Source organism: Numenius arquata, chromosome Z, assembly GCF_964106895.1.
Source record: "Numenius arquata chromosome Z, bNumArq3.hap1.1, whole genome shotgun sequence".
In the NCBI taxonomy this organism is placed as follows: Eukaryota; Metazoa; Chordata; class Aves; order Charadriiformes; family Scolopacidae; genus Numenius; species Numenius arquata.
In genome coordinates, this window is record NC_133616.1 from 26,431,429 (window position 1) to 26,454,643 (window position 23,215).

General features: G+C 41.2%; 1 protein-coding gene across 1 annotated transcript in view; it reads left to right on the plus strand.

Annotated features, from left to right (window-relative positions):
* The first annotated feature begins 14,235 nt into the window (after nt 1–14,235).
* WDR41 (WD repeat domain 41) overlaps nt 14,236–23,215 on the plus strand; it is a 32,689-nt gene continuing 23,709 nt past the window's right edge. Inside the window, exons 1-3 of the mRNA XM_074166439.1 lie at nt 14,236–14,378; nt 18,213–18,328; nt 22,366–22,414. Of these exons, the coding sequence (XP_074022540.1) occupies nt 14,328–14,378; nt 18,213–18,328; nt 22,366–22,414 (216 nt within the window). The 5' untranslated portion in view covers nt 14,236–14,327. The remainder of the gene's footprint in view (nt 14,379–18,212; nt 18,329–22,365; nt 22,415–23,215) is intronic.

A 23,215-nucleotide genomic window follows, 5' to 3' on the forward strand; every position in this document is an offset into this window, starting at 1 on the left:
AATGATAAGAAACTTACCCAAGTATCCTTAAGTGGTTGATTAATCTGAAAGAGATTTAAGTGAAGATACAGTTGTGCACAGCATCCTTCCTAAAATTGTAACCCAAGGCAATGTCCAGAGTTGAATACTGTAACAGCAGCACAAAGCTAAACGAAGGGAAAATAGAGGGATGGGAGATTAAGAGGTTTAAGTAAGGCAGTCAAGGTAGTCTGCTGCCTGAGTTGAAAGAAGACGAAGAGAGATCAAATGGCAGGATCTAAACTCACCAAACCATGCACTTTGTCTCAGCTAGGCTGCAGGAGGGGAACGAGGTGTCCAGCAGTGCAGCGTACGAACCTCCACACTGGTATGGATATGTATGGGCTCATCTTCTTACTGGGGTCTGGGCAGGAGATGACTGGGTCATACATAGCTCTCCATCTTTCCTCCACAGAAAGTGGTGTTGAAAACCATTTCCTTCTACAGGAGTCTTCACAGTGAAGGGGACAGAGAAGCAAAAACAGCTATGGAAGTGAAAAAAGAAATACTTCCTTCCCCTGTGGCCACCACTGGCCCACCTCCCTGCTCAGTGCTGCAGGCTGGAGCTTGACGTCTCCTCTCCTCTCATGAGGGCTTGACCACTGGGATGGTGGGTTGACCCACAGCGGACCTGAGCACACAGGTTTCTGTTTGGGGTGCCCTGGCCTTCTGCAAGTTCCCCCTGGATTCACAGGGAGCTTGGGGAAATTGGGGGTTTGGGGGCTAAACGCCAGCATCATTCCATGGATTCTCTGGACAAATTTTTGAGCAAACTCCTGAAGATAACTCCAGAGAAAAATGCCTTCCTTTTCCCAGGTCCCTACCTTCAAGCTTTGCTTAAGGGGAGCCCTTCCCATTCCCCCAGGAAGAACTATGTGCTCTGACGGATGGAGTCTTTATTTCCCCAGCTCTACAGTAACTTATGTTCTGCAGCTAAAAACGAAAAAATACAGATATGCTGCCTGTGTGTCTGTGTGTGTGGTATACAGGGCGTGTGGAAGTGCAAAATGGTTTCCCTTCCTTCACTACCCAAAATCGCAAAGCTCATGTGCAAACTCCATGAGAAGAAAATGAAGTTCCTTTTGAAATAAAATGACCAGAAGAAGGAAGGTAGAACTGCTTCCCCTTGGAGATGTCCACCTCTCGCTTTGGGAAGGACCATTCCTGTTAGAAACATAAAATATGTAAAACAAAAAGAAACTGAATGGCTAGTATAGAAATAACATTTATGTAATCTACGTGAACAGATCTATTGAGTGTCAAAGCTTATTTTAGCTATGGTATTTCAGCATTTGACAGACTAATTGGCTGCATCATTAATTATACAGAAAGCTAATTTAAATAAGACACAAACCGATGCACTGGGTGAGGCTACAGGTTCATCAGTGCCCAGCAGTGGATACATTTTCTTAAGAAAAGAGTGCAAGAAGCTGGACACATACAGAAGTAATCCCTCCTGCACCATACTTCCATGGCTGTGGGAATCAGCCTCAGTCAGGTGTTGAACCGTCATGTTTAAAAGCTACCAATGGACCTACCTTTCATGAGACTGCCTATTACTTTCCTGAAATTATTTCAACGTACTTCCCTAAATAAAAGACCAAAGATTTGTCAATGTGTTTTTAGGAAAGAAAGGTTTCTCTTAGAGGAGAATATTTGTAAACTTGAATAGCATGTTTACATTGCATTGCTGTTCTAAATACTCATTTTACTACTAAAAAGACCTTACACATCCACATACATGTGACTGATTCATAGACCATTTTATACATGTTATGTACATCTTATTTTTGTGTCAAAATTACATACGTACTGTCTATCTACTTGCACACACAAACATAGACAAGAGCTCCACAAACTATTGTAGGGTGTTCTTACTATCAGGTGCCAAATAAAGGCAGCGCATCTGAAAACCAAGTGCTGTGAGGCCATTGCGAATAGAGGGAAACCCGACGGAGAGTTTTCCCCCAGCCCCAGAACTTCCCAGTCATCGCGGAAACCCCCCAAAAACGCGCTGGGGAAATGTGCCTTGTGGGCGGCTGCCACCTGCTGGCACCAGGGGATGAGCCCGAAGCGGGGGACAGGACTCCGGCTCCCGCGGCAGGTTTTTCCTCCTTGCGGCTGAGACCCAGGGTCAGGATTTTGTCTGCGCGGTGCCAGAGCTTTCCATAAACCCATGCGCATCACTGAATGATATTATTTGATTTAAATTCTCCTTAATAGCAGTTTCGTAGGCTTTCAAGCGAGGGAGCCAGTTGAAAAGGCTCCCAGAGTGAAGTGTCCCTTCCCTTTCTTTTTTCTTTTTCTTGTTAGTTAATAAAGTTTTTGTATTCATCATTCATCAGAAGTCAGGCTGGGAGTGTGCTCTGTTTAAACGCTCCGGCTTTTCACTTAATGCATCCCATCTGTTTCTGAAATAAATTGCAATAATCCGTGTTTAATGTTAATCAATGTATTACTAAATATGCAAATTATATTAAAAGACGTGGTTTGAAAAAGCTTTCATTTGTAAATATGGTAGCTTAAAACAGGAAGCATATCTAAAAGCCATTTAGATACAGTAGCCTAACTCTAACAGTGTGGCTGATTTATAAAGCGGTTTGCAAGTTGATCTTTCTCCCACAAGGGGATATGTAAAACTGTTGCATATCAGATTTTGTTAACATCTGATGGGTTACTGCTAACAGTGTAAAAGCCTAATATTCACAACCATGTCTCTTATTTAAATTAAAGCAATCTTATTCCAGCTTTCTAATTTTTGTGCTCATCCTAACATATGAATTTGCATGAAGAGTTTATGAATCACAGTGAAAGCAATTTGAACAAGCTTTTCAATCAGTGCTACATCTTAGTGCCTGATTTAGATAATTCATTGTCTAAGGGGCTCTTCTGGCCTCTCCCTCTCCTTTTCCAGGGGCCCGGTCTGTCAAGATGATGTGGCTGCAGACTCTCCGCTCCAGCACGTCACCTCACAGGAGGGTCCTACGCAGGACCCTTGCGATGCTGCTCCCATCACCAATGTGGTACCAGTCCCCAGCTCACAGAGGCCCTACAGCATTGCTTGTGTTGCTGTGTTAGACATATAGTACAGGGTTGTTTGCACTCATTGACTTTCTATGGGGCAGTGGTGTTGAACGTCATGGAAGTGGCATGTGCACAAAGTCTACAGGCAGGACTTGACCCCTGCGCCCAGTTTCTGGACCTGAAGTAGCAGCTTAGTTTGACTTCACCTTTGCAAAGCAATACTCTTCCCTCATGTCACAAAGGCTGAGGTTTGCCCTCATCCCTCTGGGGATCTGAGTGATGGCACTGTGTTTGGTGACTGAGATTGCCCTCAAGGAATTTTTTTTTTTTAATCTCATCTAATCAAATCAAAAAAGTTAAAGTAACGATTAGGTCTGGAATGAAGATCCCTATTCATGGAGGATTTATTGACAGTACCTTTGAAAGTACTGTTTAATATGCAAGGTAAACAAATTAAAAATCCCAGCTTGTGGTCCAAGGGCATTCACAAATTAGAAATGACCCCTTGCCTGCCCTGAGAGTGCTAATGATGTAAAAGCTGAGAGGAGCTGAAACCTCTTGGGAGAAGAGAGTGGGTCAGAGGGGCTTTTGTTGAACGCAGCAATCTGTTTGGCTGTGACAGGCTCTTTGTCTAACTTGGGAGATGACAAGAGGAACTGAGCCGTCTAGCAAAGGTGGGGATGTCTGTCTACATGGAGTTGCAAGCTTTACGTATTCGTCATTTTGCATTTGCTTAGCTGCTGGTACCTCTTGGCTGCCTGAGACCAAGGAGGACTACTCCTCATTGCCTGCAGCTATGGGGACAGAGAAGAAACAGCCCGAGTCAGTATCAAAAAGTGTTACACGAGGGGGCTTAAAACACCAATCCAGTAACTCTGTTTTGCTTCACAGGTGTTTTAATCACTAAGGTTGTTTCTAACCCAGAGCTGAGAAAGCAAAAAGGTCATCCAGTAAACTATGTGTCCACATCTTACTCAAAGGCTGTCTGTCATGATGAGCAGAGTGTGAGCGGTGGCAGTGCTGGTATCAATTGCAGCAACACACTGGTGCAGTCTGAAGGCTGAGTGTTTTGGTGCTGCCAAGGATCATGCGTAGGAGCCAGTCTTCTCTCTGGCACACACTTACCCTTGGCCTCCAAACCACACTGCTGCTCAGGAAATACTATCCTGTCCTTTTTTTTTAACCCATCTGGGTGTTTTGGGGATTCTTATACCTTGCACAAGAAGGCAAAGCTCTGTTCCCAGGCATGCCCCCAGGAAGTTCTAGCTGCACTGAAATAAAAAAAGCTGTGCCATCAACTGCTGATAACGCCAGGATGGAAATCCAGATGCATATCCATGGAAATCCAGATGGATATTTACGAAGTGGAGGTGGGGCAGCCTGGTTGTTCTTTGGTTGGTGTATGAAGGAAAAAGAAGAATTTCCTTCATCCTTTTCCTTTGCTTCTCTTGAATTCTCATTTGGATCCAGAATTGATCCAGCTAAGATACCATGCAGGCATAACTACTGCTACAGCAAAAAAGGAGATGGTGCTTCCAAGCCCATATTCACAAATTAACACTTGCAGAAATTGCAATGAATAAAATTGTTCAGTGATCAAATCTGATTTTAAAAGCTGCTGCTAGAGAAGGCTTGACTGGCAGTGTAGCAAGTTGGCTGGTTAGTAGCAGACCTGCTTCAGCTGCTTTGGAAGCCTGCACATTTCAAAAGCTGTTCCTGATTTTTGGCTATCTGTTTAGAACCCCCTTAAGGTGTGTTTTCCAGAAGCACTGGGCACTGACAGCTGTAGGCAACCCTCCTTTGGTGGGCAGTGCTCAGTATTTCTGAAGGTGGACCTAAAATCTGGCACCCCAAACCAAAATACCCCAAAAAGTGCTCATTAAAGATGGAATCTACTGAGCTGAGTTCTAGAAAGGGCCAGTGGCATTTAGAGCCTTGGTAGTTCTTGATGGGAAACACGGCTAATTGCTGAACACGTCTCTAGCAGACAAGGAGAAGATTGACCAACGATTTCCCTTTTTAAGCTCTGAGTGAGTCCTTGCCAATTCTCTCTCATCTCCACCCTTTCCCTACCTCATGCCCAGGAGGTTCCCCTTGAGCCTGCCAGGGTGCTGAACACGGTCAAAACTGCTGGGCCACAGCACTACCTCATTTGGGTCTGCCCAAGAGCACTTCTCCTTCTTCATCAGTTTTGAAGGCCCTCAGAGGTGGGAGAGGAACTGGTATATGGGCCTGATATTTCCCCATTCCCTCACAACAAATGACAGGAGCTGTGGCTAGCCCCAAGGCAGGAACATGTCTTTTTTGTCCCCTAGTTCTTTCAGTCAGGCTGAGGCTGCCTATCTTGTGGCTCTTTGTAAGGAAGCAGCTCATGTCTGTGAATAGTGATAACTGGGCTTCCTGTCTCTTTGGCTGCATGCTGCATGCCAAAATGCTAAAAGCATCTGACTCGGAACAGAAGCACCCAAAAATGTTTCTTGATGGTTTTAATGTAAGTATCATCGTCTGAACTGGGTTATGCGTTACCATGGCTGAGTTCCTACAGCTGAAACAGGAGCCACATTATCTTCTGGTGAATTCAGGATATGTAAGACTCTATGAAACCAGCCGATCATTAGTTTTTAGAAACTTGTGTTCAGCTAAGATATGAGCTCAAGAAAGCAGTATTGAAAGAGGAGATAAGTTGGCCTGGTGTTGATATCAACACAGCCTGTCCTGTTCTCAGTGGAAAGTAAGAGAGGAGGAGGTGTATGATTCTGAGGATCCCTATTTAGTCAGGGGAACCGATCTTCCTGAAATGCATGTAGCTTTTACATGAGCTTTGTTCCTTTGAGCAAGGGTCCCATTTTCTCGTTGGTCACTCATCTTAGCTGTCTTTGTGCCCTTTTTTTGCCCTTCTTGCCATGAAGAGAACAGTGTAAGAGAACAGGCTCTTGAGAATCATTCCTGCACTAAGTGGAAGATTGCAGATCTCCTCTAACTTTCCTTGCAGCTCAGATGCAGCGCCTGCCTGTACTTGCTCTGGAAAACAACCAAGGCAAGTTTCATACGGGAGGAGACGAGGAAAGCCAGCACAGCAACAGGACAAATGACACAGACGGTTAGCTGGTACTCAAACACACCATGCTACACTGTCCAGACTCTTCTGCCACAAAATTAGCCTTGAGAGCAACACTGTAAAGCTTCCAGTTGTACATGGTGCGAGGATTTATGAGATCAAGGCCAAAGAAAATGGGGCCCTCTTCTGACTTAACCTTACTCATTACTTCAAGGGGGAATTTGTATGAAAAGGAGCAAAGGATATGGCCTAATACCGCTGTCTTTTTGTGGCATTTCAGTAGTTTCATTCAGAGAGGGGAGTCAGAATTAGAAAACCATATTATTTAATGACATAGTATGAATTAATATAGTAATATTTTTTAACCATGGTACGCGTAGAAAAGAACTGTTCCCTAGCTAATCTTCTAAATCATTATGGCTCATCAATTATAATTTTTGTTTGAACTTATTATGTAAAGTTGAATGACATTTTATTTCAAACTGTGCAGACTGAAATGTGAAAGAAAAAGCCTCAGTATATGGTGCTCATACAACTTACACTCCAGTGTATTTCTTAGCTGAAGTATGGGACTTAGACCTTCCATGACCGACCGTTTACTCCTTCAGATATTTAGTTGACTGCTTCCCAGTAACTTGATTGGAATAAATAAATGAAATAATGAAAGATTTTCAAGGATTTAGCTTTATTTTGTTGTTCTCAGTGGAAGAGTTCTCTTGAATAATGGAAAGGGTATGCCACATGAAATCCAGTTATCAGCATGTGGCTGACATAGTGTTTGGGCAACATGCTTAAACACAGACTTGCTTTTTAATATTGTGGTGACCCAATTCAGACAGCGCACACTGGCAATGTAATGGAAATACTTTACTAGATTGGACCTTGGCAAATAAAAAGTGAAATTTTCCTATCACCCCCACCCCTCAGTTCAGCGATCAGAGCAAGGTAAATGCATCTTTTATTCCCATCTAATCGTGTGGTTGAAGTAGGTACCTAGTGGCTTGTACCAGCCTGGTGCACCAGGACAGGAGCATAGGAGGGGATTTAAGAGGGCAACCATCATCTCTGTCCCTACAGCCTCTCTCTGAGACTGTTCATGTGTCATTGCACAGCTCCTTAAGGGCTTTTCCCACCAAAACTTTGATTTTAGTTGAACGCTTCCCAATTCCCACCTGCCTTCTAGTGCCTCCATGATACTAGGGAGAGATATATAAATACTAGGGAGAGCTGTTCTCTCCTTTCCCCTTGTATTTGGTTGAGTGGAATTTCTGGTGTCATCTGGTGTGATCAGCCTTGGGGTTATGGTGACTGCTCCCTGCTCACATATGGATATGAATTAATGTCTCCTGACTGGAGAATCAGACTTGCACATAACCCAGTGAATCAGGTCTTGCTAGCATCCTGTATGTTGGTCTTTATAAAACACATATCTGTACTAGAAGTATCTCACCATTGCACTTGCACAGATTAGTTGCACAGCCACGTTACACTGTCAATGTATTCATACAGCCAGGAACTGAGTGTCACCCCAAGGGAATTAATCAATTAACAGTAGAGGACATTCAACAACTTCTTCTTTGGCAAGGCCCCAGAGGACACCAAGATGTGGCCTGTCATCTTATTGTGGTGACTTAAATATGCTGTCGGTATTGAAGGCTTTTGCTGTAGCCACCAGAGTACTCACTACAGCTAAAACAGCAGGGTTTTTTACATTGTGGACCTCTTTGCTACATGCATGGATCTTTGCTATGATCAGCTGTCAGGCTATGCTTTACCTCTCAAAAGGAATTTTTTGTAAGGTCGAAGGAATCTCTCAACCATTTCTGAATTAGGGAAGAAGAGAATACCCTGTGACCATTTTTACACTTACTGTAAAGGGGACAGACTATGAAAATTATAGGTCTATGATTAACACTTAACCATTACTTTACCTAAATGCCACTAGAAAACACAGGATGAAAAAGCATGATCAACAACTAGGAAGATAATTAAACAGAAATGTCCTGTGCACAGTACAAGACAGTCTAAAAAGGGTTATTTATAGCTCTCTGTGCACAAACATACACAGCTTTGTTTCAAAATCCATTTAAATTTAAATAAGTTTTTCATTTGTCCAGTCCAAAGCCCAGTGATACCGCCTGCAAGTGTCTGCTATGAACTACAGCTTAGTCCCTAAATATGTAGTGAATGGACTTTTCAGACGTACTGTTGAGAGTTTTAAGGATGAAACACAACAAAAGAGATGAAAGTTTGAACTTTAAACTTTCCCTCTCTGTCTCCTGACTACCCACAGTCCTATACTGATGCAGCAATTTGGGTTTTGTTGCTTTAGGAAGTGTGATTGATGATACTCTGACTTAGTGACTCCTTCTAAAGTACACTCTGAAAGATAGCCAGGGCAGTGTGTAGGTCATTTTTTATTTATGACCTATTACATATCAATGTAATGTATTTTAAGCAGTAATTTAAATTAGCTCTGTTTGCTTTATTAAATATGATGACTGTGTATTTGTGCTGCTATATCCCACTGGAATCCTAACAAGGGACAAAGATGCCATTTGTCTGAGTGCTGCACAAGTACAATGTAAAATGGCCCACCTTTCAAAGAGGATATAATGCCAATACAAGCAAAGGGATTGCAAGGAGACACAGGTGGGGCAGCCCATGGTGCACATCAATAGGTGACAGTTTTGGTCAGTGGCATAAAGACAACTCACAGCACATCACCTTAGTGGTTTCTAAGGAAGTAGTGGGTTTTGTTGCAAAGGAAAGTCGGAAGAAGGGATTTGAGAGGGGCAGTGAGGCTTTTTTGTGGGCAGTCCTCCCACACATTCAAGACAGTGTAGTAGAAAGCCCATAGGCATTCACCAGCGAAGTAACAACTCTGCATGAGATGGCTGAAACGCAAAAAACACTACAGGAGTGACACTAGACACCCCTGAAGCTGATGAGAACCCCTGAGAAATGCCCCAGCAGGGAGCAACTCCAATGAGGAGCTGCCTGGGGTAGTCTGAGTCTATCTCTGTGGGAGCCGTCCCTCCTCTGGTGAACAAGGGAGCTGAAGATGAACCATCAGCAGCTTCAGCCCCTAAACTAAGTGCCTAAGCTACGAGGTACAAGTCGCGCTCTTTGCAAAGGTCTACCTGTTACTCCTGGAAGGGAATAGAAATCCCACCAGAAGCCTTTTGATTTCATGCAGCCATAATATCAAATTCTGTCTGGGTTTCATCGTGACCCAGAATCAGTTAATACCCATGTGTTGTAAAGTATTAGTCATAATTGGATTTACACTTTTCTCATAAAGTTGTTGAAATGTAACTAATTTTACTGTAATTGTGATCTTTAAAATTTGAATGGTATCTTTTATTGAATAGCTGTTGCAGGACATCATCATCTTATAGACTTTAATATCTGGAATATAGTGTAATTTACATGATTCCATTAAGCATCTATCAGATTTCAAGCTGGGTTTGAGGCTACTGCATTTGAATTACCAAAACGTATATGAATTGGAAACTTAAAAAAAAAATGGAACAGAGTGCAGCTGTAATTTCTTTGTTCAAATTTACCATGAGGGTGAAGAAAATTTCTTTTTAAACAAAAGAATCAAATTCATTCCTTATGAAAACAAATGATTTAGAAAAACAAGGTTAGAATGCCACCTGGGGGCCTATATTGCCATCGCACTCCACTCTAAGATCAGAGTAGCTTGTGATTTTTAATATCAGAGAAAAAAAAATTGTTCACTCCATTTTCTTCACACAGTACAGTCAGACAAGTGTTACTCATGAAGGTGTTATTCCATTTTATGGTACCTGCTTCCTCAGTCCTTCACCACGAATTTAATACAAGAAATGGGCACCGAAGAAGCAAACCAATTTGCTTTGCAAAGGAAAACACAGCATTTTGAGTCTATGTAAGATACTCTGCTTCTGTTTCACAAATGGACGTAAACCAAACACAAGATACACAAAAAATAAGTGTATTTATTCAAAGATACAGTAGAAAACACTAGACCACATCAGACATATTAGAAATGTTAATTAAGAGAGGACGAGATAACCCAGTGACAGTTTCTATGCCTAATCCCTAGAGCAGAGGCCAGGATCCCATTGGGGAGAGTTAAAAAGGGAAGCCGTCATGCTAGAAGTTAAAAAGAAAAAGTATTCCTTCACTCAGCTACAAAGGCCTGGGGACAAGAAATGCCACATTCATAGAAGAGAGACTCCTTTTGCAAGTGTAATCATAACATGTGCTGCAAATTTCCGGCAGTGACAGTTATCCTCCAAACTGACCCATCATGTCACAGAATCACAGAATCACAGAATCTTCTTGCTCTTTGGTACTGGCCAATGGTTGACAGCAACAAGCCTCTATATTGGAAAAGACACTGCATCTCGGCCCAGCAACTGAACTGCTATGGTGGATGACACACTTTACCTAGACGGCATGACGAACATAGCACCTCTATAAACTGCATGGGGAAATAGAGGAGTTGCTTCTGCTTCCAAAAAGTGTACAATACATTAGATGTTTGGAATAACAACAACAACTGTTCTTTTAAGATTACAAGAATGATTTTAAAAAGTATACAGAAATTCATACAATATACAAAGGTAGAGAAATGGAAGATTGAGTAAAAAAAGGTGGAAGTGGTCTGTTGTTACTGTTAGAAAGTTGTTACTTTTAAGAAGGAACTCAAAGATGCTTAGAAACAGAGTTTTGCAGTCAGATCTAACCAACAAAACAAAAACCACTCTCCTGAAGTCCATCTGTGGTGGGTAACCCTGCCTGGATGTCAGGTGCCCACCAAAGCCATTCTATCATTCCCCTCCTCAGCTGGACAGGGGAGAGAAAATATAATGAAAGGCTTGTGGGTTGAGATAAAGACAGGGAAATCACTCACAAATTACTGTCATGGGCAAAACAGACTCGACTTCAGGAAATTAGTTTAATTTATTACCTATCAAATCAGAGGACGATAATGAGAAGTGAGAACAAAACTAAAGGCACCTCCTCTCCACCTCTCCCTTCTTCCAAGGTTCAGCTTCACTCCTGATTTCTCTACCTTCTCCCCACAGCGGCACAGGGGGACGAGGAATGTGGGTCGTAGTCAGTCCATCACACGTTGTCTCTGCTGCTCCTTCCTCCTCAGGGAGAACACTCCTCACATTCTTCCCCTGCTCCAGCATAGGGTCCTTCCCACAGGAGACAGTCCTCCACGAACTTCTCCAATGTGGGTCCCACTCATGGGCTGCAGTTCTTCATGAACTGCTCCAGCATGGGTCTTTTCCCTGGGTTGCAGTCCTTCAGGAGCAGACTGCTCCAGCGTGGGTCCCTGGTGGGGTCACAAGTCCTGTCAGCAAACCTGCTCCATTGTGGGCTCATGTCTCCATGGGGCCACAGGTCCTGCCAGGAGCCTGCTAGCATGGGCTTCCCACAGGGTCACAGCCTCCTTTGTGCACATCCACCTGCTCTGGCATGGGGTCCTCCATGGGCTGCAAGGGGCCAACCTGCCTTCACCACGGCTGCAGGGGAATCTCTGCTCCGACACCTGGAGCACCTCCTTCCCTTCCTTCTTCACTGATTTTGGAGTCTGCAGAGTTGTTTCTCTCACATATTCTCACTCCTCTTTCCCAGCTCCTGTTGTGCAGCAGGTTTTTTTCTCTTCTTAAATATGTTACTCCAGAGGTGCTACCACCATTGCTGATGGGCTCACCCTTAGCCAGTGGCTGGTCCATCTTGGAGCCAGACGGCATTGGCTCTACCAGACATGGGGGCAGCTTCTGGCACTTTCTCACAGAAGCCACCTCCTTAGCCTCCCCCCCGCCCCCGTTCCAGTACCAAAACCTTGCCAATGTAAACCCAATACTCTATGAGAGCTATGTGAGGCTCCATATTCATCATTCGGGAACTTGGTGCATTTCCAGCTCCTGTTTTGAAGAACACATTCCAGCACATCTTTACCAAAGGCCTCCAGATGCTGCCATGAAGGTCTGTATTTATTTAAAAAGATGCTGTTTGGTGTAGTGCCACACTGCATCTTTTTTTTATCTTGTCTCTTCCTGATGTGTGAATTGTGATACAGCAGAATAGGCTAAAATAAGGAGGTTTGGCAGGAAAGTAGAGGTAAACTCAAGCAGTGTATTTTCCTCGCTGTGTTAAAGAAGAAATAAGATCCTTACTCATGTTGCTAACCCAAGTAAGCAGCATTCCCTGTCCCTGCACCTAGTGTAGGAAGTGCTGTTCCCTCTCTTTTTCGTTTTTGGAGGTATCACTATGGATACTGTATTTGCAGATTACAGGTCACACAGCTGTAAGTAGTGTTGTGCTGTGCAGTCTTTCCTTCCAGTAAATGAAATGCAACAAAATGAGTAACATTTGCTAGTTTGGAGAAGATACCAAATTATTTAGGGAGACTGCCGAAGAGCAGACTGGTGATGACAAAATATTACCATGGAAACCCTGGCAGATGTAGCTGCACACACACAGTAATCCCACTGGCTATACTGCTGGTCTGCAGGAACAGCACCTCTGAGCTGGGAATCTAGCACAAGCGACCTGAAACGGAAAAGCAGGTGTATGCTGAAGTAGAAGTAAACATCTCCTCCTTTAAAACTGGTTTATGGCTTTCATCAACTTCGGTGTGCTGAGATGCTGCAAAGAATTCACAGAAGTTAACAAATGGCCGTGCTCAGGTTGCACACCACCGATGCGTGTCAAATGCCACTATAGCAGCGCTTCGTCCTACACCCAGGATGCACCCCATGCTTTCCACACACAGGCTGGTCACTACTAGAAGTTCATGTTCTAGCAAACCACCATTATCTCCTGCCCTGGATATCTGGGAAATCTCAGGTGTGTCTTAATGATATTGTGTGGTGTTGATTACCTGAAACAACGGGGGCAAAAAAGCAACAGGAAAAGTGAAATGTGTAGATTCAGATCTACAGAGCAGTGTCTGTTGGACATGTTTATAAGTGTTAGGAGTTTCTTTATTACCTGTGCCTGCTCAAGAGTGGGGTTTGTGAGGCCTTTTGGGTAGGGTTTTGTGATCTTGCTCCACGTGCACCTAAAATCCAAAAAGGCTGCCTAGATCACTGCCTTAAGGGCAGAGGAGGAGAGGAACTGTGAATTATGTTTTAGGGGGCTGGAGCATCTCTCTTAGGGGCCTGGAGCATCTCTCTTAACGAGGAAAGGCTGAAGGACTTAAGTATTTTTAGTCTGGAGAAGAGAAGACTGAGGGGGACCAGATCAACACCCGTAAATACTTGCAGGATGGGTGTCAAGAGGACAGGGCCAGTCTTTTTTCAGTGGTGCCCAGTGACAGGACAAGAGGAAATGGGCACAAACTTGAACATAACAAGTTCCATCTAAACATGAGGAGGAACATCTGCACTTTGAGGGTGGCAGAGCACTGGAACAGGCTGCCCAGGGAGGGGGTGGAGTCTCCGTCTCTGGAGACATTCCAAACCCGCCTGGACAGATTCCTGTGCAACCTGCTCTAGGTGGACCTGCTTTGGCAGGGGGGCTGGACCAGATGATCTCCAGAGGTCCCGTCCAGCCCCATATCATTCTGTGATTCTGTGATGCGTGAGGGCGTCGTTTAGCCCGACATTGCAGCTTCATTTGTACTTGTTGCTCCATCCCAGCAAAGACATAGCAGACCTAAAGGAGGTTCCATGAAGGAGAATGAAAACAGTCACAGCCAAGGGAAATGTGTTATATACAGAAAATTTGGGTGGTCATTTACTTCAGGAAACAGGTAAGAAGGTCACAATAAAATCATAATGATTATTAATTTGTTGTAGCATAAATTTCATCTGAAATTGGAAGACAGCAAGTAAAAAGCTAGTAAATATTTTATGTGATCATTACATGGAATGAATACTCCCAGCAATTAAACTGCAGCATTCGCCCACAGGCTAACCTGAACCTGCCCAAGGGCCCCGCCGCCCCTCACTGCCCCGCGTCTCACCGCCGCCCCCTCACGGCCGTCCGGTACCCACTCGGCGATCGATTGCTCAGCCTCCTCTCGGCCCCGCCCGCCGGCGGGCTGCTCTGCGCGCGGAACTCGATTAAGAAGGCCTTTCGCTCAGCGGGAGCGTCAGCCCCCGCCATCCCGCCGAGCCGCCGGTGCAAGGGGCGGGCGGGTAGGTAGGTAGGGACAGTGTCGCCGCTGTCGCAGCCAGCTGCCCGTGGAGGGGGACACAGGGTGCCGCTCCCGATGCTGCGGTGGCTGATCGGCGGCGGCCGGGAGCCGCAGGGCCTGACGGAGGTAAGGCGGCGGGCGTGGCGGAAGGGGGCAGAGCAGCTCGCGGCGGGAGGCGGGACTAGGAGAAGCGTTAGGGCCGTTGACGGGGCAGGAAGGGAGCGTTGTCCCCTCAGCCCGGAGCCGGGCGGGGGGTCGGCCCGTGGGGCAGCTGCCCTCAGGCAGCTGTGGCGCCGGTGGGTGGCCGAGGGGAGCGCTGAGCGGAGGCCTTTCCGTCGGGGTGGGTCTGCCCTCCCACCGTAGCGGGGTCGGCCCTGGGCTCTCCGGAGAAAGGGGCCTTCAGGGTTAGCTGGCAGCCTCCGGGACTTTCTGGTGGTTAGAAAGGGTTGTAAGAAGAGAAGGAGGGGAGGGGAAAAGACTGCAAAAGCAAACAGCAAAACCCCCAAACTGAGCTTGCCCGGGAGCTGAAGGGTTCGGGAGCCGTCCCGATGTCAGGGGCCCCTCCCTGTCAGGCTTCCTGCCTCCTGCTCGGCGTCCTGGGCAAGTGGAGGTTGTGTTGTATAGCTTGCAAGCCTGTGGAGTCCTGCCCTCGGGACTCCCCGGTCGATAATGTAATTTATAGGCAGTAACTTAGTTATGCGGTCTAGTTGTAGTTCGTATTAGTCCTCTAGCTTCTTCTCAGTTTCACATCCATAAAATAAACTAGGCCTGTGTAGTGCACTGAGCACTGACATCCTTCCTGTTGTCTTACTGGGAAGAAGAGTTTTCTGTATTTGAAGGAGAGATCATTGGGATTTTCTTGTCCCTAAGACACTGTGAATTTCTCAGCCTGGACTTAATAAAAGTTAACTATTTCTGGGCTCCTTAGTGCTTTTGTAATGTAGGCAAATATGAGGAAGTAATTATTTTTCAGCTACTGTACATGAATGAGCCATGACCATGTCATGGTTGATTTCAAATGCAACTAGTTACTTTGGTGGAAGTTTGAGTCTGTAGCAGTTTGGAATGGTGATGTCTGGGAATGCCTTTGACATTTGTCATCAGTCAAAATGCTGGTTATATTGCAGTCATATTTAGCAGGTTTGTGTGCAGTTTTTTTTAAAAGGAAATGGGAAATACACAAGAGCTTTCTAACATGCACTAGAAAACTATGTTGGTGTGTGTCCTTCTCCAAGGTTTAAATTCTGACTATGGTTTAATTATACTGTGATTTAATAAAGTGTGAGCATGAGTCAAGGTGTGGTCCAGTTCTTCCATTCTGCCATTTGTAGCTTGATCAAGCCCTACCCACATGACTTCTGTTTCCATTGCTACCACTGGCTTGTTGAATGATGGTGATCACTTTGCTTCTCTGTGGAAAAAATATTGATAAGTGTTACTCCCTAAACTCTCTCTGTTCTCTTTTCCTGCATTATGTAATATTGTGTCATCTGAAGATCATCTTCGTAACCATTAGTTCTCTCTATACTCTTCTTAAATAGATAAGGAAGCCTATAGCACTGCGTGGGCTGTGGATTTACGGTGTTTGTTTCATGTGCTATGGCTTCAGCCAGTCATGAAAAGGCCAGATGTATTAGAGTGACATTGCACTGGCTGAATACAGAAAGCCTCTGGCAAAGCTGTCCTAAACTCATTAAATGCAATTTTCTCCTTACTCGTTTCTCTTTTTACTATGGAACTGAAAATCATTTAGACTTAAGCTCACCTCTTTCTTCAGTTGATGGCCATGGTGTATATCTTAAGCAGAGTGTCTCTCGTAATGGGAGCAGTCTAACTGCAGTAGCATCATGGTCCATGTAAACTAATTTATCATGCTTCATGACACATGCGTAAGTGTGTCTATGTAGTCTTGTGTCCATATTTTCAGTGAATTGCTTTTGAAAGTCCCGCTTTAAAATGCTTGAGATCCATGGGGTTTATAGGAGGTTCTGAAGCTGAGATGAATGTTGTGGGTTTTTTTACTGATTATCATAGTGATGCTTGCAGGTCCTGCATAAAAACATGCAAGTTGGGAATGAATTCCATTACCATCAGTATCTAGCTTTCTCTTCTAAAAACTTGGTGGTGTTAAAAGATAGTTCATTTAATAGCTTATATCAAAAATAGTTTTCTTCAGAGAAAGAATACAAGTGTAACCCAACACTTTGGTCAATATTTATGAAGATCTGAAGAGAGCATAGCTTGTTGTATAACAGTATTGGGGAAAAAGCTCTTATTTTGTGGTTATCTGTAGTACTTCATCAGCACTGTACATTTCAATATTCACAGGCATTCTTAGAATTAAGAAAAAATAAGATTAGACACATTATTCAAAAGAAGTAGCACTGTCTTGTACTGAATAAGAAGCAACAACAGAATATAGAATTGGGATTTTAATGTTACAAATTCCAACTTTTTTTCAAACAGGTGTTACAATCGTTTTGTGAAGATATGTTTCTATTAATAAAGAAAAATGCAAGTCTGCTGACTACAGTATTGCTAATGTCATCCAGTGATGCTGAGATTTACTTAGGATTTTTAGAACTTTCAGTTTTTTTAAAGGAATGTTTTGATTAGCTTTTGACAGCTGAACTCTAGGTTTCTGTATTTGTCAAACTTTTCTTTATAACCATGCAGACTCTACTTGCATTATTTTAAATGGGAACTGCTATTCTCACATAATTGCATAAAATGAGGAACAGTTGCTTCATGAAATGCATCAAATAGCACAAAACCAAGATAAAATCACAAGAACTAGCATTTTGACAACCTCTTCATTTTAAAAATAAACAAAGATTTCTTTCCCTATTTATTAACTTTGTTATTCTTAATTTCTGAAGAACAGTATCATAGTACCAATACAGAAGTAATGGAAAATAATTTATTATTCCTGCAAGAAAATGTTGAAGTTTCTGAGGATATGTTTGTCTTTCACATAGGTTTACCTGTCATGTGTGCTGTGTGTTGTACAGTGTTCAGTAATTGCTGTTTTACAGTGTAAGTTCTGTTGAAGTCCTCAAAGAAGAGACAGTCCTGGAAGTAAGATGGTGTTAACTGTTGTGTAAAATAAATCTAGAAGGAGGAGAGTGCTGTCACTGAGTTACTACTGAGCTATTTAGATACATATATATATATTTTTTTTTTTTTTATAATGTTCCAGAATGTGGAAGACTTTAAATATAAAAAAAGGTGTCTTCTATTGAAACAAACTGATGATTGAATTACAGAACTCTTGTGCCTTGAAACTGCAGTCCTGTGCAATATTTTATTGACGTTGCCTGGTGATCAGCTTGCTCTGAGTGATTGATTGTTCTTTTAATTAATAGTCTAGTTGGGGGTAATTGCAGATGCTGTTCTATAAAATGATTAATCATTCTCTATGTTTTTTAAGTGGTTTGATTTGGGATTTTGTGAATAGAGTCCCTACGGATGATTTATGTATTATGTAACAGAACAGCATTTATTCTTATTTATTTTAAATATGTCATCTTTATATAGGATTTTAAAATTGAATGGTAGATGAAAGATATGAGAGGTTTACAGACCTCGCGGAAGAGGGGTAATTTAATGAAAAACTGAATGTATGGTGAATTGAGTCACGAAGCTGGCTCCACATGACAGCTCATGACTAAACTGGGTTTTCATCTTGGTGTATCAATGATTAAAGCAGTATAAAATGTTTTTGATAAGCAGAAAATGCTACATAATAATTTAAAATCCATGCAATAGAAAGATATTATTTACTTGAAGTAATAAGAAATGATCTTTTGTAATGATTTTTATTAAGGCAAAATGTTAACTTCAAATATAACTGTACATTCACACAGGAATCTATATGTAGATTGTTAGATATTACAAAGACCTGATGAAAATAATTATGTCAGTACAAAATGAATTTCATTCCTTTTTTATAAATTTTAGAAATCATCTGTACAGACAATTGGTGAAGAACAAATACAGAATCCCTACACGGAGCTCCTTGTGTTGAAAGGTCATCAAGATATAGTACGGTTTCTAGTGCAAATAGATGATTGCAGGTATGAAATTGCATTTCAAATTGTTTCACAGCATCCTTGGCAATACTTCAGAGAATATTTTTGAAAATGTACTAATGTTTTTAATCCTATCTCTCTAGTTTTGAATGAACACTCCCTTTTCTTGGTATGTTACTACATCTTTTGGCTTCTCTTGTAAGTTCTGCTTTCTTGAGAAAAGAATGGTGATGTTTCTTGGTACAATTCTCTCGTTTCAAAGAAATGCCTTTAGTTAATTCAACCCTTCTTTTTTAGACTATTCTTGGGTTGAACCTTCCCTTTTGTACACGCATACACACGCTTTCTCCAAACAATATGTGGTAGTGTCTGCTTCAGTTCTGAGTGGATGCATATGCTGTGTGTTTTTGAATTGAGGACAGCTGTTATTTCACCTTTTGGTTCTACAGAAGAATGTAATAAACTCCTACAGAGACACTGTAGCAATTGAACATGACATTCTCAACAATATTGAATGTTGCTGTTCCTTTCTAATCTTTTGTTACACTTTCTTCTGAAACTTGACTGCTTAATTCACTTGAGATTTGATTAATGCAACTTTTTTCTGAACTTCTCAAATTTTGAAATTTTCACCACTATTCAGAATGAGTACTTAGTAAAATTCAACAGATATTTAATCTCTGCATTACATATCTCCTCCAATTTGATCTTGTTCAACTTGCTGTACTTCCTCTTCAAAACCTGACAGTTTCTTTGTTTCTCTCTTCCAATTTTTAGCTTTGTGCACTTTTTTTTTTTTTTAATATTTGCTGATAATCTTTATCTGTTCTGTTCTTAGTTCCTTAGCTAGGTCCAACTTTATCAGGAACTCTGAGGACAGAGTTATCTAAAATCTGGAAGACTGGTTGTGAAGCAGAAATGAAGTCACTACATTTAACATTGTCACTTTGGAAGTGTGACTGACAGAATGAATTACAATAGTTTTATGTTAAGAGCTGGCATCTATTTTAGCTTTGTCTAAATTAACCTTGTGCGTTCTCTAATTTAACTTAATCCTGCAAGAGAGGAAATATTTATCTGCCTTAAAAGTAAGGTTGTGAAGCCTTTAGTCAATAGTAAGTGTAGTGACTCTGGGCTGATGTGGAGAATTAAATAGAAACCTTTAGAACTAAGAACATAAGTGATAGGCAAGAGTCTCTCTGTTAAGGAGCTGTAGTAATTTATATCTTTTATGGATTAGGCACAGAAGGGTATTTCTAATATATTCATCAATAAACTATACAAACCTAACATGGGTAAGAATTTATGGTTTAGATCCTTGCAGTGTACAGCAGGTGTTTTGTGAAGGAAGGTTCTCTCCTTCCCCATGCACATTGATCAGTCAGGTGGCCTTTTCCAAATTCATAGTGCCCACAGAATCTTACTTTCTAATAATTTCATAAATATATATATAAAAAAAAATCACAGAAAACTCCATGGAGAATTTTTAGCTTGTCAATTTTCATTCTTAACGTCATAAATATATATATATCAGAAAAATTATAGGCATTACCATAAAATTTATTTTTCTACATTATAGTAATCCACCAGAAGATTAATATAAAACTAGAAGAAGGTTTTTTCCAGTCTTTTTTTTTCCCCCAGACAACTTATTAAAATAACCTTTCCTCAAAGTACGTTTTTCCCAAAACACATGCTCAATAAATGTAATTGGTCTTTATAGAAATACCAGAGTATTCTTAGATTGCACACACTGTCTGATGCAAAGAAATCTTTTACCATTTTGGGCTTCATTGTGTGGTAGCAGGCAAATTATTGAAGCTAAACTGATTATAATCAGTGTAAAACTAAAGCTGCATTGAAGATAGGTTATAAAATAGCATATGGATAAGGAGTAAGTTATATAGCTATTTAATATTCTGAGAATTTGAGGAGTTTATAATAGAGTTGCTTCACTGGTGGTTTCTGGATTGTTAAACAGCTGACAATATTTTTCACTTGATTCTTTTCTGTAAAATTAGTATTGATACTCAGCTTCTGAAATGTTTTTATTTAGTTTCTGCAGCTATTCCATTGTGTGCTTTTTGTCAACTATTGTAACCCAAGTTTCACGCTTCAGGTCTTTAGATAATATCATCTTATTGAGAATTTTGCAGAAGGATTTTCTTGTTTTCTCAGTGGCTCAGCTAAAACCAGTGAGTGGAAAATTTTCTCAGATTGGTTTTTGAAGATACTAAATAAATCCTGTATAAATGTAACAGAAAGCTTTTTTTTTTTTTTTTTTCTTCTTCTCTCGTGTACTTTTTGAACATGAAGTAAGGGTCATATTGATTGGAAGATCACTAAGGAAGGCTAAGCTTCAGCAAGAGTCTTCCAAAAAATGGGCTGAGATAAAATTGCATGTAATACTCTAGCATTTGACACATTAAACTAAACAGAGTTCATAACACATTTTAAGAATAGCTTTCTTTTGTTGCTCATTTGACCATTCCTTGCTCCTCCAGGAAACAGACAAGGTTATAGTTGATGGTGATCATGACTGGAAAAGAATCAGGTGACCCATGAATCTCTACCTTGGTGAACAGAATGTAACTGTAGGATAACCGACTCTACAATATACCTTTCTATTTAAACAGAAATCCTGGTTAAAGATGAGGAGGACAATACACTAAACAGCACTGTATTGAACTTCTATGTTGACGAATTACAGTCATGCCTTCTTTCAAACACCAGTTCTCGTCCCAGAATTTTGTTCAAGTGGCACACAGCTCCAGTATTACTCAAGAAAGGAATTGGAATTTAAAGGGTTATTGCTGAATTGTGAGAGTCTTGCTATTTTAAGTTCTTGATGTTGTGACAAAACAAGGTGTAATAGAGCTAAAAGGCAACTAAAGAGAAGAAATTAATTTTAGCAGAAGTGTGCATGGAAGACTGCTTTTTGCTCTAATTTTTCTAAAGAAGAGGCCTGACTGGATATAAAATAATGAAAGGTGTTAAGAGAGTACAGCTTACACTTCTTTATATTTACTGTAATAGAATAAAACAGGAGGATATGTGAAAGAAAGAGTGGGGGAAAACCCTATGGCTTTATGCCTGAAAACTTACTCTGTTAGCTTCACAAACATTATAATTGCAAAGAATCTAAAAGAAAGGACACGTATAAAGTTATTCACAGCTGGCAACAGAAAAAAATTCAGAAGTGATATAACCTGTCTTCTTTGTGACTTTGTTACACATAGTACAAATCTTAGTTCTCTAAATATTAACTGTTTAACCCTTGGTAAAGGCTTAAAACAAAAAAATTAGAAGCAGAAAAGTGGAAGGTATTCTGTGGAAGGTCTTGCTTCTGTTCTAGGCTTTCTTAACTCATAGTATGTCTTTACGGGGGTAGCTGGCATGTGTGTTTCAGCTACAGTAAAGCTGCGGTCGTTTTAAGGTGCAAATGTTGGCAGATGGTTAGATATTCACTCTAGCCTAGGGAAGAAGATTGAATTTAGGTCAGACTTTGTTAATGTGAGATTAACACGCTGTTATGAACTTGTTTATTCTTTATATGGTATGTCTTCCAGCTGGGTTTTCAGCAGAAGTGAAATTTAGCCCCTTAAATGCACTCCCTTTGGGAGTTCTTTTTAGCCACGGTTTATAAATACTGGCCTCCTCTACTCTTGGGCCAAATCTGGATGAGTGGTTTGTAACTTGTTAGATGTCATGTAGTCAGTTGGCTCTACTAATACTATTTGATTTTAGAGTTTGCTGTTATTTGGTGTGTAAGATCTCATGTTTTTAAACAAGAGAATCAGTTCTGTAATGTGAGATTCTATTTATAATAATTTGCATTGGAATTCTTAAAACTCTGCTCTTATATCACGTATATGTTGATAAACATCTGTTTGAATGTACTGACTTGAGTTTATAAACTGTAATGGGGATTTACTAATACATATTTATTTTTTAAAGCTAGAGTCTGGTATGTCTTGTAAATATTTTTCTTATGTAACAGTTTACTGCTTTTCCATTATATTATGGTTTATTGATGGTTTATTGATGTTTTCACGGTGCCTTTTTTTTTTTTTTTTCCCCAGGTTTGCATCTGCAGGAGATGATGGAATCATATTTCTGTGGAATGCTCAGGTTAGCTCTTTCTTTTGGGGTAGCTTGTGTGCTCTGGAGAGAGTAGAAGTTGCAGAGAGGAGTTAGAAATGTCTAGTAGTGAAAAAACAGAATAAGAATTGCTGCAGAACTGCAGTTTAAAAATGTAAAAGTGGAGGGAGTCTGTCAAATCTTGGTGTACAGAGGAGAGCTGGAAAAGTAAAATGTGTGAACCCAAGAGAACAATAGTTTTTAAATGAGAATGTTTTGGGAAGACAATGATTTTAGAGAGATTTGAGATGAAATAATGGTGTGAGAAGCAGAAGCGTGTATGAACTTGTGGCTTTACTTCTTCTTTTAAAATATGTTCAGTGTTTGCTATAAACACGGAAATGTTGACTAGTAACTCAACAAATATGTAGAAAGGTCCCAATCCTGCCAAGATTTATATGTATACTTAAGTTTTAGGTACATTTCAACGGCTTTATTAGCAATGTCTATTTGTAGTATAACTGATTAGACTAAATGGAGAGCTAACACAAAACTGTATTGGAAAGACACCAAAGTCAAGCAGAAGTTAAGCATTTCATGCAGTGCAGAAACAAGGCTTTAATTGCTTGCTGTGATAAAAATCTTATAACTTTTGAAAACCATACTAAGGCATTAGATTTATCATGGAAATAGTGCTCTGTAAGTGTGATACCTGCTGTTCTGCTCTTCTGCTCTATGTCTCCGTATCATTGACAAAATTATAGAGAAGGGATAAGCATTAGACCTGTGTTAAGGAGGGCTAGTATACAAGTTAGATTGTTCAATAGGAAGTCTAAAAGGAAAGTGTATTAT